This window comes from Passer montanus, unplaced genomic scaffold, assembly GCF_014805655.1.
Source record: "Passer montanus isolate IOZ18808 unplaced genomic scaffold, ASM1480565v1 scaffold192, whole genome shotgun sequence".
Lineage (NCBI taxonomy): Eukaryota > Metazoa > Chordata > Aves > Passeriformes > Passeridae > Passer > Passer montanus.
Window position 1 is genome coordinate 382,578 of NW_024366503.1, and position 17,443 is coordinate 400,020.

General features: G+C 41.7%; 1 protein-coding gene across 3 annotated transcripts in view; it reads right to left on the bottom strand.

Moving 5' to 3' along the window:
• Positions 1–17,443, bottom strand: part of TTBK1 (tau tubulin kinase 1) — a 99,000-nt gene that overhangs the window by 72,711 nt on the left and 8,846 nt on the right. For all 3 annotated transcript variants that reach the window (XM_039706421.1, XM_039706422.1, XM_039706420.1), the window contains exons 2-3: positions 10,883–11,041; positions 3,889–4,036 (exon numbers count right to left, since the gene is read on the bottom strand). In XM_039706421.1, the coding sequence (XP_039562355.1) occupies positions 3,889–4,036; positions 10,883–10,990 (256 nt within the window). In that variant the 5' untranslated portion in view covers positions 10,991–11,041. The remainder of the gene's footprint in view (positions 1–3,888; positions 4,037–10,882; positions 11,042–17,443) is intronic.

Here is a 17,443-nt window from a genome sequence, read left to right on the forward strand (position 1 = left end):
ACAGGAGGGCAGGTTAGAACTAACCCAAAGCAAAATACCCCAAATCCATGAAGTTTATAGTGTAAAATCCCCAAGCCATATCTGCTGGAGATGTACAGGCATGAGCAATTGCTACTACCCACTGATCTGCAGGTACTGCACTGCTCACTAATGGAGACATTGCTTAAGAGATTGAAACACAGAAAACCCAGCCAAAGCTGTTCCTGCTCTCTGGATATGCAAGTTACTCCTTCACTTAGCCATACAGATCTTATTTACATTTACTTTTTAATGTATGTAATCCAAAGGCTTGTCTACACAGCAAAACACTGGCAGGTCCAACCAAACCAGCAACTTCCTCTGCTGGACAAAATCTGCAGGAAGTGTTTTGTCAGTGCAGCTTAGGCTTGGTTTCAAAATGCTTGACTGCAAAATAGAAAATCCCAGTATGTTAAAATTGTGTACAAATGGTACAAGCACACAAACATACCTCACTTAAAGACAGTTTTACAGCAGTGGTTAAGGTAAAAAAATGAGAGCTTGGCACAAAAAATAGTATTCTGGCAGAGAAGCTGTGTTCATGCACAAATTCACTGCGCAGATGTGTCCTAACTATCCCTGAAACAGTTTCTGAATTTGTTATTGGAAAGATTTTCAACCCTAGTAGTGTAATTCTCTAATAGTTTCCCTAGGATCAACAAGACAATGTAAGGGAAACACTGCTTCACAAGGATTAAAATAAAAAGCTATCTTGTGGTGCTCTGATTAGAATTGGCCAGATAGAGTAGCACCAGACAATGTCCTGAGCCCTGCAAGTCCAGCCTGGACAAGGAAATATTCTACAGCAACTTTGTGGGACCAGGTTTTGATTTTGACAAATAAAGTCTATGGAAGGCAAGAAAAAGACACAAATGTTGCTAAAAACTTCTTGGGTAAAGGTGCAACAACAGGAAACTGAGAGCTTCAGCTCATCACCTGCTGGAGCAAGAAACTCCATAAGCTGACTTCTCAACTGTGTTTCACCCGAAGCAAAAAAGGGCAGCATTGCTGGTGTTACCCAAGACAGTGAACAGATTTGGAAGTTTGGTCAGAAGACAACTTATGATCCCTGTAAATAACAATGAAAGTTAGAAAGAACTTTGCCTTTGGGAAACATAATAACATCTAAACAGATGCAGAAATATATACATCCAGAAAATTCAAATCAAGTATGAGCAGAACAAAATGACTCTTACAGAACAGGTGAAAGATACTGACATGGCAGTGATCTCACACAGCCAGGCTCAAGTACCTCAGAGCCAATTGTGTTGGAAGGGACCTGTTGAGATCATCCAGTCCATGCCCCTGTTCAAGCAGAGACAGCAGGAGCAGGTTGTCCATGGTCACAGCCAGCTGGGTTTTCAGTATCTCCAACCATCTCTCTGGGTAGCCTGCTCCAGCACATGACCACCCTCAGAGCAGAAAACTACACATGGTGTTTATCAGAAGGTTCAGAGACTCTCTAGAAGAGTCATTACCTGACTGGTTCCTGAGCTGCTCTGTGTGGATTGCTAGTGCAGGAAGGTGTTCCCTATGTGGCTATTCCACAAACTGTCCCAGAAAGCCTAACTGATGGCAACAGCCTGCAGTCCACACCAACCACAGCTACTGCACTCAGAGGTCAGGCTGCACCCAAACCAGGTCTGCAGTATGGGCCAATGGCCAACCTTCTCTATCCCAAACTATGCTGAACTCTAGCAACTTGCAAGACTCTGAACACAAACTGTGGAAAGGGCAGCAGTTCATTCATTAGTCCCTTAAGGTTGGTGTGACACCTAAATAGAAAGCAATAAAGCTGCACTATTTAAGAGGGACTGCAATTTTCAATTCTACCAGAAAAGTACAGAGGAATTTTAGACAATATTGTTCCCTTGCTTTTCATCTGGAAATCCATGAATTGACTGTATCACCTACGGTAATACCAAAAACTTATTCTACTCACCAGCTGTTGGGAAAAGGCAGTATCTCCCTTTCTGAAATGTTTCTCACCTCTTTGCAACACTCACAGTAAAAACATACACAATACGTGATTCCCCATGCTCTCAACCCAATTTCTTATTTTAACTTTATCATTTATTTCAGTAAACCATTTGGGGATTAACCTTCAACCAAAAAAAGCTAAATTCCTCACAGAATAGCTTGATTTGTAAAAACATGGCTGAAGTAATGTGTCATTCTTACATGCAGGATAGCTGATGCACAGCCAATTCTGCTTCTTCTGTCTTTTCTGTCCCTTCCCTGAATATTTACTAACTGCTTTGCCAAGGGGCTTTTCCTAGCTCCATATACCACCACTCCCTCTCCCCAGTTACCAGCATCATCCTGTACACAAATGTGGGTGTTTATTCAAGCATTTGGTATTCTCAACAATCTTCCAGAAATAAACAGAAGTATTAGTCAACACCTTGCACACTTTCTGATGCTAGTCCTGGTTCAGTGATTTCAGGTCATGCTTTTCAAGCATTCCCCCCTCCTTCAACCAGAAACAACTGCTCAAGAATTCCCTGCCCTGGATGCAGCACCTATTGGCAGTGGCCAGCAGGACAGTATTTTCTTGTGGTACTCTAAAATCCATCATTCCATACAGTCCTACCCTCGCTCAATGCAGAGCAGTTTCAAGAGTACAAAAAACCAAAAAAATCTCAATCACAGCCTTACTTGCCCTCATGGCAGTATGTCCAGACCTTAGACACTCACTCTGCTGCTCTCTGGGAGCTTGTGTATCCAGGCCTTTCACAGATCAGCAAGAGTCCTCACAGTGACCTGGGCTGGTTTCTCCTTTACACGGCTCAGCTGCATCTTTTACAATCCAGAGTATTCAAAAGAGGCCTTATCAGTCCTCCTCTTGGGGGAGCTGAAATGTGGAAAACTATTTGACCTTCAAAAATAATTCACTGGCTTTTACCTAGAGGCAATCTGTCACAAACATTGAGTAACTCATTTCACAAGGCCTGCAACAGTCACACCCTCGAATTCAATTCAATCTCTGGAGATTTTGTACAAAGGCAAAGGTATAGACTCATAGGGCCACAACATTATCTCTGAAACATGAGCCCTGGTGATAAGGATCCTACTCACTGCTTCAGCAGGTGTTTCCTCAGCCCAAGTAGAAATCCTGCAGAAAGGAACATCCCTAAAAATGTATATTATACTATAACACATAAACTGTACCTTGTAATAGCTGTCTTTTAAGGCAATAGCCTTAAAAAGGAAGTCCATGCACGATGCCCTTCAGCCAACAGCAGTTCTCAGTTCTTCAAAGGCAGATATAGAAATTCCTTGTTTATATCCCTCCATAGCAATCTTTTTAGTAGAAGTCCCCCTCCTTCAACCAGAAACAACTGCTCAAGAGAGCTCCCTTCCAGCCTCATTAAGAATAGACACATCACTTCATGCTTTGCCTTCAGGACAATAAGGTACATGAAAAATTAGTTAATATTCAGTTTCCCTATACCTCCTGTTGTCCACTTTTTGCATTTCTCTACTAGTCAACCATTTTACTTGGAGACTCTGTCATGCTTCAGTGCTCCACGTCCTCTGGGAGGCAACCTCATTTTTTAGTCAGATGCTGCTCCCTTTATTCCTTATTTTCTAATCAGTATCACTAGATTCTAATCAGTATCACTAGTGGACTAATAGCTCAGTCTAAGCCTCCTCATTGTCCTTATATCCTGGCAGACAAAATAGTCCATGTTGTTGGATCTCACTTGAGTTGCACAATGTAACAACTTTCTGAGCTGGGTGACTTAACATGATATCATATATAGATGGAAGCTGAAGAGTAAACTATAAAAACCATTTGCAACTTTGGATTCTAATTGTTAATATGCACAGGGATTTGTAGTACTTCCAAAGGGCTTTTTGCCTTACCTTGCAGCTTCTTCAGGACAGCCACTTCCATCTTGAGAACTTGCTTGGGCTGCTGAGCTGATTCCACCTTCAAGGCCACATTCTCTCGGGTCAGCAAATCCATTGCCTCATAGATCTCCCCAAAGCCACCTCCACCGATCTTCTTCAGCTGCAAAAGTACAAAGGGGTTTGGTACAATGTACACAAGAGGAACAGCAAGCTGCCTCTCACAGAGCCAGCTCCTTGACTGCGTAGGGAGAACAAGCTCAGCTCCCAATCTGTGCTGTGCCTGAATCCCTTCACTGCACAGCTTGGCAAAAATCCAGCTACCCACTTGACTGTGCTATGTATAAAATCTTTGCTCTAACAACAAAAAATGAGCCTAGCAAGCAATGGCAGGTGATACTTTTAAAAGCAAATGATAATGCCCGTTGCCTCCATGATGTTCTTGCCAAAATTCAAGGAAAGACCCTTCAAGGAGACAGCAGAACCACTGTCCAGACCATGATAGATGCAACTGTCATTCCCCCCCAACAAATACATCCCTGCCATAAAACATAACCATGGTAGCTGGAACTAATCTTTCAAGAAATAAGTTAAATGAAGTTTACATCTCATTCAAAGGATTTTAAACACAGAACAAAACATCCACTGGAATCTTTTACAAGATGCTTTACCTGCTCTGGTAGTGAAGTTACTTCAGTGTAGTATTTCAAAGAACTGCTAACAGCATTACCTCAAAACAGTTGTGTACAAGCCACCAGTACAATTCCATTCTTTCTCAGTCTCTTTTTCTCTTTAGTTTGAAACCCAACCATATTATGCTTTTTGTGTCTCTGCAAAATTAAAGACTGTTCCACAATAGGAATCAATTACTTCACTTGACAAAAACACAAAGCTAAAGATGTCTAAGTTTCAGCATATTTGATATGTACCTTCTAGAGACAGATTGTCTGCCTGTTCTAGAGTAGCCTCCCATTCAGAGAGCAAGTCAGGATCCTCTGCCTTTCCTGGAAGGTGATTCCTTGATCCTCCTTCTGCTGAGACTTGACAGCATATGTGCACATAGTTATATATAATCATGTATAATAAAGACTCCTTATGTGTTGCAAGTGTCGATGTCTATGCCAGGAAAGTAATTTTATATTTGTTTCTCTTAGATATATTTAAAGCCTGCTGTGCTGCCCAGGAGGAAATTCAGGTTTACAGCAGAGATAGATCAGGGCTCCCTTGATCTGCTTAGCACTTGCTCATTGAGCCAAGCTGCAGCCCTTCCCTTCAGCATTTTGTGTTCCCTCTGTTAACAACTGCTCTGCAAGCCCCGAGTGCCACTTCTTTCCAACAGCAGCAGTAACACTTAAGAGAGGAAAAGAAGTTTCAGTCAGGCAGATAGTCAAACATGGATCTTACACAATGTTTAATGAGGTTTAGATGATATTTTAGTGTCTTCTGTACCACCAAAGGCCTGTCCTTTGCATTTGTCCAGTTTGTTGAACAAAGGGCCCTGCCTACCAAGAGCAGAGCTTTTTCCTCCCAAAGTTGACCAAAATCATTTGCTTTTCTGGCTCCCAGATCAAGAAAAACAGTTCCACATGAAGAAGGAAGTATTTTCCATATTAACAGCTTGACAGCCAGCCTTGTCTCTGAAGCTATTACTTGATAACCCTTTGAAAGCTGCTGTCCAGAGCAACTTCTTGTAATTTTTCCTCATGACCTTCCATGGGGCTAAACAGGCATATTCATGCAGTAAACAGACAATAACTAGGTCACCACAGATTATTCATAAATTATTACAGTGCAGCCCTACTTCCACTTGGAAATTCACACTAAGAGAGCTGGCTATTAAAAATCTTTCTTTCAAAACAGTGCTACATTCAGCATAGCAACAACACGTCAGCTAATACCTCAGGATTCAGTACACAAGATCTTCTGTTGTCTGATATATTAATGAGAAAGGGAAAGGGACCATAAAAGCTACAGAAGGCAAAAAGGTAAACTGGGAACTGGAGGGACAATATTGAGACTGCACACCTGGCAAAACAGCCAAACTGGAGGACACACAAAGGTCTACAGAGAAACAAATGGGAGATCACACAAGATCAAGATCAAAGCTTCTGCTGAATCAGAAAACTGATTTTATACACACATTCTAGCTGTCAAAGCTGCCTTTGTTTCCTTGCATCCTTGCTCACACTCTTATGGAAATTATTCTCTGGCATACTTTTCCCAGCACACCAGATGGTACCATCTATTCAACATCACCCCTAGCACTGCCATACTTCTTGAGTTTTCAGCAACATTGTGAGGCCATCAGCAGCCATTTCCTTTGCTTTGTTCCAGAGCAAGCTGTTGTAAGTCAAGGTTTTGGCTGAGGTCAGGGGCTTATGTCACATCCATTGTCTCATTGCCTGGGTGCTCCATAGGAGTTCACTTTCTAAGGTGAACTCGGGACAACCTTCTGTTGGACACAAAGGAGAATGGGCACATACCACTCAAAAAAACCCAAACCAGTAATGAAACCACAAACACCAAGTCAAGGAAGAGAATTAAACAGCTAACTAGAATCACCTAAGTGGTTATCATGAGTCAGCACCCATGCTAATCCTCACTGCCTTGGGGATATTCTCTTCTGGTCCTGCTACAGCCCACTTACTGTGATGACTGGGATGCAGGCTGCCAACACCAGCAGGATTCATTCCAACTAACTGCAGGAGCCCCTGTGTGAGCTGGGTGTCCAGGTGTCTATTCCAGGCTGTGGCATCAAGTGAATAGTTCATCTGATCAAACAGATAGGTATTTGGACTTGGACACAGACAATCAGGAATTACACAGGACACAGATGGCTCCCTTTGAAGTCTCCTTTAAATATTCTGAAATATTTTTGATTTATCCTGAAAAAGACTCTTGTAGCACAATCTTCCAGAGCTTACTAAAAAAAACCCCAAACAACAACAGCAACATGCAGCCTTCTCACTAAGCAAAAATCAGTACTTTCAGACACAGTTCAAAAAACCAAGGCAACACACAACCCCAGCCAAAAATAAGCTTGAATACAAATTTAATTTTTTATTCCAGAAGCATATACGACACCACTGCTCTGAACAAAGTCTGCCTTCCAAGGATATTATATAAAGACTAGACCTTCCCAGGGTAATATTCCAGGACCAAGGCAGAATGGTTTGGTGTCAGGATTGGTGGCAATGTAAAGAAATGTGCACTGTAAATCCAGGGCAAAGAACCAAATGGAAAGCCAGCAACCTTTAGTGAACTCAGCCAGGGTCAAGTCTGTCACTCACAGACTGCAAAGATTTGACAAGGTCAAACAGTGACCACTGTGGCTGTCTTCTAGGAGCACTTGTACAGCCAAGCCTGCAACTCCTGCAGCCTGATGAGCTACTTGATCCAGAAAAGGCCAGTAGGCCTCATCTGACTCAACAGCTGAGGAGGAGTTGACCCTTGCTCACCAAACTCTTCAGAGAACTCGGCCAGCCACATGCTAAATCATCTGAAGACCTGTCAAAGCCCACTTAAAGCAATTCAGAGTGAGACCAAAACAGGCCCTAAGTCTGATAAAGAACCTTCCTTGCCCCAGGTTCCCTCTTGGAATAAGAAATTGTCTTTCTAAACAAGACAAGGTAAAGAATCCACTAAAGTTTTGTGGGCTTTCCAGCAAGATTTCCAAAATAAAGTTGAGAGCTTCAGATCAAGAAGCTCAGAAACCTGAAAGAAAATAAAACATGGATTGCACCTAGGAAAAGAACATACACATGTACAGGAGTCATCATTTGTGTTCAAAGCTCAGTGCAGGAGCTGCCAACTCTCTCTTGCTAATAAGTGTCAGTTGTGAATCCCCAGTAAAAGGCATTTATGTGAAATAAAGAGATGCATCAAAATTCAGCTTTAACATCCATACTTAGTTCAAAGCAAGTACAAGTTACGTTTCACTTTGTTCCCTCCCCTGAACAAAACTGTTCACATCATTCAGAGCACACGTGGATCAAGACCCTCTGGGGACTCAGCAAAAGTCATGTGGTTCCAATATTGCCTAAATTTCATCTAGTCAAAGCATCAAAAGTATCTGCAAGTAAAGGATGATGACTAAAAAGAATACTTCTAAATCTACAATTTTTGATAAAAACCACAAGCACACCCTGTCCATGTCTTTTTTCATAAATAAGAACAAAAATGTTACTGCTGTCAGAAAGCCAAACTTTACTGACTTCAAGTGACAGGAAAATGAACGACCAGCAGGCTAACTGCAGAGAACTAGCATCTTCATTTGTCAAAGCTTTGTCAGCCAGCAGAAAGGAGGAAAGAAGGAAAGGAATTCAAGGAATATATTACACCAATCTAAAATTAGAAATCGGCTCAATAATGGAAGGATGCCAGCACTAAGAGCTACAAGGTTCAAGCAGATGCCCAGCCAGAGACACTGGGAGGACAAATTACACAAAAGACCTTCTGGCAGTTGCACCCCAGCATCACATAAATATGTCACACACCTGCTTGAGCAGGATCCATCACCCACAGCAAAGATTGGACCATACAGCTGGCACATTCTGGGCTAGATTCAGAAAGATCTGTGACAAAAGGAAAAAAATGCTACTCCTGATACTACAGCTGTATGCTGACTTTAAGGTACAGTCCCTCTTTCCTTGGTCACTTGATCCTGCGCTGTCCATTTCCTTGGGGCACCAGTAGTATTTTCAGAGTTTTTCCAGATTACTTCAAGCCCCCCACAGCTTGTGGTTCTGACTGGTCCCACGCCAGCTTAAAGAAAGGGAAAGGCACAGAAGGCCTGCCTGAAAGGAAAGGGTCTGCACTTCACACTTTTTTTTGGGGTGGGGGAATGACTGTTCAATGAAGGTCCACAATGCACAAATCAGCTAGCACATGGTCAAGTTCCCAGCTCTACTCAGAGCTGGGAAAAAGGATTTCTCATTGCTATTTACAGCCTTTAGCAAGACATGTCATTTCTCAGAGCCTTCAAGTGGGGCAATGACCTCACTGCAGCATTTAAGGCTACTGTGAGACATTATAAAACATAAAAGGTTATTCCTCTAATTAGAGGTAGTTGTTGTTAACAACAGAGCTGCACATTTCTATCTTTTCTAAGGCAGAGTTAGTGGGTAGAGCTTCTAGTGGGCCCCAGTCACAGATTCATACAACAATGAAGCACTGAATCCCACACTTAGTGCCTCTACCAACTTAAAATTGGTTTGAAATAAATGTTCCCTGTAAGCATCACCAAGCTTATTTTAGACTTTATTTGGAGGTTTTGGTGCTTGTAAGAGTTCTGCTGTTGCCAAGAATGAAGTTACTTTGTTTAGACTGTTACAAAAATACTCCCATCATTTACAGAAGTTTTAGCACTCCTCTCCATGAAGGAGAAACTCCAGGATTGATGAATAGGGAATGGTACAAGCTAAAGTTAGCCAAGGTAAAGGAGAACAGAGAATCCCAGAATCACAGAACTGTTCAGGTTGGAAGAGACCTCTGCAGATCACCCAGTCCAACCCCTCTGCCTCGACAGGGTCACCTGGAGCTGGTGACACAAGAACCCATCCAAGTGGGTTTGGAATGTCTCCAGAGATGGAGACTCCACAGACTCCCTGGGCAGCCTGTTCCAATCCTCTGCCACCCTCAATGTGAACAAGTTCTTCCTCATGTTAAGGAGGAATGAGTATTAGCAATCATGCACCTGAAGCAAAGGCATCAGCAGAGTGCTGAAATCCAGCTTGGCAAAGAACGTGCACCAATCTGACCAAATTTCAGGCTCTGGGGAAATTTCTGTTTGTGCAGAGAGAGACAGATAAAAGCTGCAATCATTATTTTCTGAGACACTGGTAAGCACAGGGCACGTTTCAAGTCCTCTATGTCAGCTAACCTGCCCATGGATGATCCCTCCAAAACAAGTACATGTGCTCCAGTCCAGAGCTGCAGGAGCACAGCAAAGCTCTCCTTCAGCTGTGACAGAAAGCTTTGGGAGGGGCAAAAGGGTTGTCTCCATTTTGGTGTCTAATCACAGAGAAAACTGAGCTTCTCCATCTGCTCTCAAGAAGCCAGGAGAATGAAGAACAGTTTGAATTGCTTAAATATAAATAGGCTGTTCAGCAATTGGCCAGACAGAACAGTGAAGGCTGAGGAGAATGCTGAAACAAAGTGAAGAGAGGCAATGGGGAGCAACAAGAACAGGGCTGGGTCTAATGAAAGGATAAGATTTTGTCTGAAGTGGGCTATTGAAAAATAACCTATCCACAGCCTGGGACTGAAGGGAATTCAGAGTCCCAAGCTTCTTTAGTCCTCTGCTCTCCACACTCCACTGCAAAACTCACAGGGCCACTGTAGCACAGCCAGTCAGCATAAAGAACAACTCAGTGCTATTACTGCAAATCACTTGTACTTTAAATTAGCGAGGCCTCTGCTGGGAGTTTAACAATTCAGAGAATGCTGGTAATTCTAGTTAAAAATTGAGACAATGGTATACATGGGATTTAAATGCTTTTTCAGCATTTTTAAAGAAAAAAAATCCTGTCCAGCTTGCACAACAGATGAGAAAAGAACTAAAACTCTTAACATATGATGACATAATTTTAAGAAGTATCCCAATAAATGTACACAGAAGTTGAACCAGCTAGTTAATCATGGACTTTCTGACTCTTGAAGTAGCTGACATTCCAGCCCAAAACATTTGGTTTTACATTATTTTATTGTAATGCAATCTATTTATAGTCATGTCTGTAGTATTCTTTGCCACAGTAATTTAAAATCTAATTTCCTACTAGAACACTATTCAGCCTGCTGCAACAGCTCAATTCTACATAAAAATCCTTGTCAGATTTAGCCTTCTGAAAATACCACTCAAAAACCCTTCTTCCTGCAGTATCTTGCTGACATGTCAAACCCTACCACTGCACTGTTGCTTGCCAGAGGCCAGGATTAAGCAGGGAAGTGGCTGTACCACTTCAGGAGGAGGAGGAGGTTTGTTTGGGCCGTTGAAGCCAGAGCTACTCACCACTTTCCAGCGATCTTTGACCACGTAGTTGGTCGGGAGAATGTCGACCTGTTCCCCTCCACCACTCATGTTTGGTTCGTCCTTGATGACTGCTGCTAGGCACTGCATTTGCCAGCCAGAGAGTATTTCAGTAGCTCCCAGTTTAAATGAGCCATTTATCTGGGGGAAAGAAAAGGGGGAATGAATGACAGAATTATTGCAGGTCGCGGTACAAGTACATGCTGCATTTCCACAGGTCTTGCTTATGACTAAATCAGAACCAGCCTCTTAGGAAAGAGGGCAAACTCACCCTGCAAACACCTGAGCTCACTCCGTGCATAACACAACAGACACAACCCTGCTCCAAGTCAGCAGCACAAATTAAAGGGTGACAACCACCAGCTACACCATGCAGGACTCCAGGGCTCTTGGGCTTGACAACGCAATGAGAATCCAACACCAAAATGTTGCAAGGGCTCTTATTGTTACCAGGTGAAGAAGTCTTGCTTTAGCAGAGCAGCTGCCACCTCAGCAGCTTTTATGGCTTGCATTGGATGACATCCAACACAAATCAGAAAGGTTTGCCAGGTATTGCATCCAATAAGCCTAAAAAGTCTGAATAGGGTAGAAGGACTGTAGAGGGCCAGGGTTACAAACACATCACTGTAAAGAACAGCCAAGCAGAGCAGATGGGGAATGTCAGAAAAGGCTTCAGCCAGGCAGAAGTTAGTCCTCCTCATACCCTACACACAGTGCTAAAGATGAGCAAATTAAAATACAGAGAGATAACTTGAGCCTGTGGAGTTCATCTTGCCCCTTCTTCCTGCTTTTGTATGGAGCTCCAGATAGCCTATGTTGATATTAATTTTAAGGGTTTTTTGTTATAAATCTTCAGCAAAAATGGCTTTCAGAAACACATTAACTCGGCTTTTCTAGAAGAAAATGAATGAAGCAGGCCTAATAAAAGATCTTGCTCAGATATTTTACTGGCTTTAGAAGTAGGCTGTATCTTTTACTAAGCATGGATCTTGGCAATTCTATTGTCATTCCCCAAAAATATTAATATCTTCCTTTCTAAAAATGAGTGTTACTGTAGCACTCTGGTTGCTTAGATTAACAACATAAATACCAAATTTTTTAAAAAATACTAGACCTGGTCACTCAGCAATCACATTTCTTCAGATTCAAAAAAAAAAGGCAAAAAAGTTACCAGTTAATTATGAGCTCAAGTAGAGAAAATAACTCATTCCCTAGCAATAAAAGGACTGAGAGGGAAGGCTGTGAAGGGGGCAACACGTAGTGTGCACAAGGAAGCAGCAGACAGAAGTATGTCAAAAGTGCAAGACAAAGGATGATCAAACAACACATGAACAAAAGATCTCAAAGAGATCTTATAAAAATCTTCACAAAAGAAGATTTCATTCCAGATATAGAAGATAACTACATGAAAAAAAAAGAGCAGCAGACTAACTCAGCAAGAGGGCTGCTGAGAAATGTTCAATCCAACATCTGCTAAAGGACAATCAAAATAATAGAAGAGAAATAAGAAAAAACTGGGTATTAAAGAGATTCAGAAGAAAGGTGCTGCAAAATGTTCCGAATTCTCACTGAAAGAGTCCTGCATCTGTATGGGGTAGCTGTGCTTTCAATCACTGGGTACAGAAATAAGAAACTGGAAAGGAAAAGTTCCTGCTGTGCTTGGCAGCACAACATTTGTGCTTCTTCTTCTAATGAGCAAGTGGAATGTCATTCCCAAGTTCCTTTATGCTCACCAGAACACCTGAACCGGCCATCCCTAAGCTACCAGTGAGCACTGAGCACACAACCTCCCTGCACATCACCTGGAGACACAGGACAGAGAACCCCTGCAAGAATCTCCCTTAATGTCGGCTTTTCTTCTGGTATTTAAAGAAAAGTTAGTTAATTATAGACTGCCCCAAACTTTTAACTTTACAAACAATAATAAGACACAGAAATAAGTATCCCCTCCCTACTGTTGAAGGTCTCCTCACATCACTTTAATGGTGCACGTGCATAGTAAGATTTCAGTCTGGTGACTGTTAGAAAGTAATCCCAAGGAATAATTTTAGAGGAGAGACTGAGCATGAAAGTCCACGAGCACTCAAAGCTAGGCAAGGTACAGTCGCTTTCCCTGGCGCAATATTCCACTTTCCTTTATCAAAATTTTAATACATGTGTACAAAGACATCATGTATGTTAGTTAAAGCAATCTGGCTTTGAAATAGAATAAAATCCTCCTGGACAATACCATGAATAGCAGCCATTGGGCAATATGGAATTTCAGAACTAAGTTTACAGATATGCTCTGGTATCACCAGAGTAATGCAGCCAAAGCAAATGCCAATTTAATTATAGTCTGAAACTAACTCCAAGCTGTTTTAGATCACAGTAGCAGCACAAATCTAAACTTTATTCCTGAGGCAGTACAAATACTGCAGAAACATGCTCAGTGTATGGGCCAAGCATTACCTACATCCATAGCAAGACATAAGACATCATCCTAAAAACCCAGGAGGACCACAAGGGGCAAAAGAAGCAATGAAGGTATCTTTGTGCAGAAACCATCAGCACAGAAGGGAAGAGGCAAGAGATGGCCAGTGGCAGAGTGGTAAGGCAGTACCACAGCAGAGAGCATCATTTCTGCATATTACATGTTACCCAAGCATCTGAAACCCAGACACTGCACCACTCTCCTTACCTTTGAAATGTACTGACTATTGTATATAAAGAGACATAATTTAAAGTACAGTGACTGTGAAAACAACAACTTTCAGTTTGTCTTTTCCTGTAGGATATTGACAAGATGTCAAGAAATTCTTGTATCCCTGTCCCGTGGAGTCATGCAAGGGAGTTGAGCAAGCCAAAGATACTCTAAAACTGCCTTCCTAGAAACAGCAAGTGAAGCACAAAGGTAAGCAGCTGAGAAATAAACAAAGTCCATCTCTTGGCCAACCTCAGCATGAAGAAGCATGAAATCAGCTCTTCCATACTGATTATCTCCTTCAGCCACTATATAAACTTTATAAACACATAAACTTTATAGCTTTATAAGTTTAGTCTTGGCGTCTTGGCATTTATAATAAAAGAAATGCAGAAAAAAAAACATGTTCACCAGTTTACTGAATGTGGCAGACAGCAGTCTGAGAAATCATTTTATATGCCTTTCCAGCTTTTATTCTCTATCCTAGATACCATTCCTAGTGAACTCAGGTCAGGATACTGGCCTAGATGGACCTGTGGTACGACTCAGTATTGCCCAAGTTGTGTTTTGGTGAGGAGTGTATTTTCAGCAGAAGGAGTGTGTATATAATATTTATGTCTTCTTTAGCTCTTCAAGGTGGCCAGAGAACAAAAAATAAAGAATCAGTGGGAAAAAGTCTCATATACACAGCCCAACCACCACTACAAGGTTCTCTTTCATACAAGTAAAATTTTAAACAGCTTTATTGGAATAAACATATTTCCTAATTTTACAGGATTATAGCATTCTTAAAATGAAACTTATAAATACCAAGCACACCCTGTAGGAATTCCTAATGAATATATGAGATCTCTCCTATGTTGGCTTGCTTCAGTCCCAGTGTACCACAGTTGGAGTGCTCAAAATGCAACTCACCCACATCAAGCTCAAAACTCATCAGACACGAGGCGGTTATTAAAGAGAAGAACAAAGCTATGGAATTCTGTCTCTCACCACCTCACTAAGGGTCTTAATCTCACTGTGGAGGAATTGCAATATCCCACCACATTTCAGGACACATCCTTAGCTCTGGAAGTCTACAAATTAGAACAATTTAGACTGCTGTAACCCATGACCCTCTTTACTTGACCAAATTCCCCATCATGAACCAGCTCAGGAGCATGATCCACCCCTAAGAGTGGATCTCAGACGTGTTATGGAACGTTGATGTAAACTACAGCTTTACTGTGTGAGACAAAGTTGGATAACTGCAAAACCAAAACAAGTAGACCAATAAACTGCAGTCTGGAAACCAGGTCAACCTCCCTGTCCAATACCTACATGAGAGGAACAAACAAAAAATAGTTGTAAATGGAATTTAAGCATAATTTAGCTGAATTAAACAGATGGGCTGGGGAATAAGATGAGACTATAACAAGTAGATAGACAAAAAACAGTGGAGTTTCCGAGTGCCACTTTTCAGCAGCACTAGGGCTCAGTTAATGGCAGCAGTAGCTGCATGGATGCAGTGTCCCTCACTGTTTTCCAACATCATCTCCTTCCAACACACAATACCAACCATAAAAATTAAATCACTCACATTGAAACAAAGAAAAAACCCTTACATCTTTGCACCATGCACTAGCATTCTGTTATCAGGGTAGGAAAGTGTGTAACAGTACAGGAAAATAAGTTGATTTAAAAAATACAGTGCACTGGACTAACAGCCCCTGAGCCCTGGGATACACCATACTCCCTGCTGAACTTGAAACAGCAATGAAAAACAAGCCATACACTGTTAGGGCAGGTCTGACAGCAGGAGCTCATAAGGTTCTGAATTATTCCTTGAAGCCACCTCCCTTCACTGCCTGCCCCTGCTGCAGCAAACCCCACTTAGAGAGCAGGCTCAACTCCTGTCAGCTGCAGCCTAAAGCCTCCTCTGTGACATATTCTTCTCACAGGCAGAGAACGGCACCAGCCTTAGAAATTCTGGACTTGCTGCTCACAGCATTTCACTTCTGCAAAAAATCAAAACATCTAAAGGTGAGGTTGCAAGATGCTGGGACTATTTTTCATCTTTGAATGGTTTATGACCATTAAGGAGCAACTGGGAAAAACAAACAAAAAAAGCTGCAATCAAGACAGACTGCAATCAATCAAGGTCCAGATTCTCTGCTAACACGAGGCTGCACTGAGCAGAACATACATATTAAACACAGTAACAGATGCACCTTGACAGCGTTATTATGGCTACCCAGTTGCACAGCCAACTGAATTATCACCGCCTGCACAGAGAAAGTAACAGCATAGGACTAGAGGAAATCAAACAAAACCCCCAAACAAACAACACCACACTGCCAGAGACTGCATTCACACACATTACAGAGCAGTCAGACACACCAGTAATTTCTGTGCCAAACCCACCTATCTGCAGGGAGAATCAGCACAGGTAATTATGACAACAAATCATTAGGAACGCACACCAGATAAGCACGCCTACACTGCCAGGGGTTTATGTGATCCTAATCCTCCCCAAATACATCTCAGCAGTACATGCAAAACAATGGGGAGCAGGACAATTTGAAAGGAAAGTCTATTATTATCTTCCACCAATCTCCTTGACAGAATTGCTCCAAATTTGAAACAAGCAGAATATTAAATCCAACTCCAGGAAATCCCTCTGATATCATAACCAGCTCAACCTCCACTAATTTAACAGGCAAGCATTACAGTTTGCTTACAATGAACATTTAACTGCAGCTTAAGTATCTGTACCTGCAAAATCAATATAAATCACTACTGAAAAGCTTGAGTAGTCTGCTGGCAGCCAAAACAAATATATCTGAATAAAAGCAAGAACTAAACATAGATTGTACTTATGATATCAGAATCAACCTGCACCTGACACACAAGGGTGTGTTGTCATCCCCTGATCCTGGACCAGAGCGTGACCAGATCCTCAGGTAATGCAGAATGTCCCATCAGTACATCCTCTCCCTTCCCTCTGCTTTTGTGCAGAGCCTGTTATTCATCTTCCATCAAATGTGGCCATTCCAAGTCAATTTTCAGAGTGGTCAACAGGACCTTCCTTGAGTCCTTTTCTTGAAGAACAAGATTTTATCTTGAAAAAACCACTCAGGCACACAGCAAACTGATAACATCTGTTGCTCAATGGTCTTATTACAACCTATTATATCAGGTTATTAAAGGGCCCACAGCCCAAGATCAATCATTTTAAACCTACATTCCAGAGAAAGCTGTGTTCATCTTACCCATTCAACATTTTTATGATAGATGCAGTCACCACAACCATGAAGTATTAAATAACTTGTAAAAAATTCTTTAGACGTTAGGAACATAACAGTAAGTTCCTGATGACAGATGTCATAATTTGATTCAAATTCTGGAAGAGAGGGTATTTTGCTAGGAAAATTCATGTATTTATAGATTTGCCATGTAGACTTAATATTACCAAGTACTTTCATAATAAAAATTAGCATAAGTGGGGCAACTGCCACTTGCTGCACTGATGTCATATCAGACTAAATGAGACTAAATGGGACAAATTTTTTTTTCAGTCTTCAAGCCCAGTGCTGATCACAACTGATATTCTATTTGTTATCACACAGAAGAGGTTTCCTGGGACTGACAAAAACATGACAAATCATGCCAACTGTTAGTCACGTAAATCATGCTTCTACAGCCCATTTTCCCATTTTTGTAAGGAACTCTTCCCCCTAGCTGGAGCATGCTCAGGGAAGCAGGTTCATCCTTCCTCTGCTGCCTGAAAATCTACATTTCATTCTAGTTTCAATCTCGTTTCATTCTCTGAGCTTCTGTCTCATCCCTTTTTAGTTTGCAGACAGCTGGCTAAGGAAACT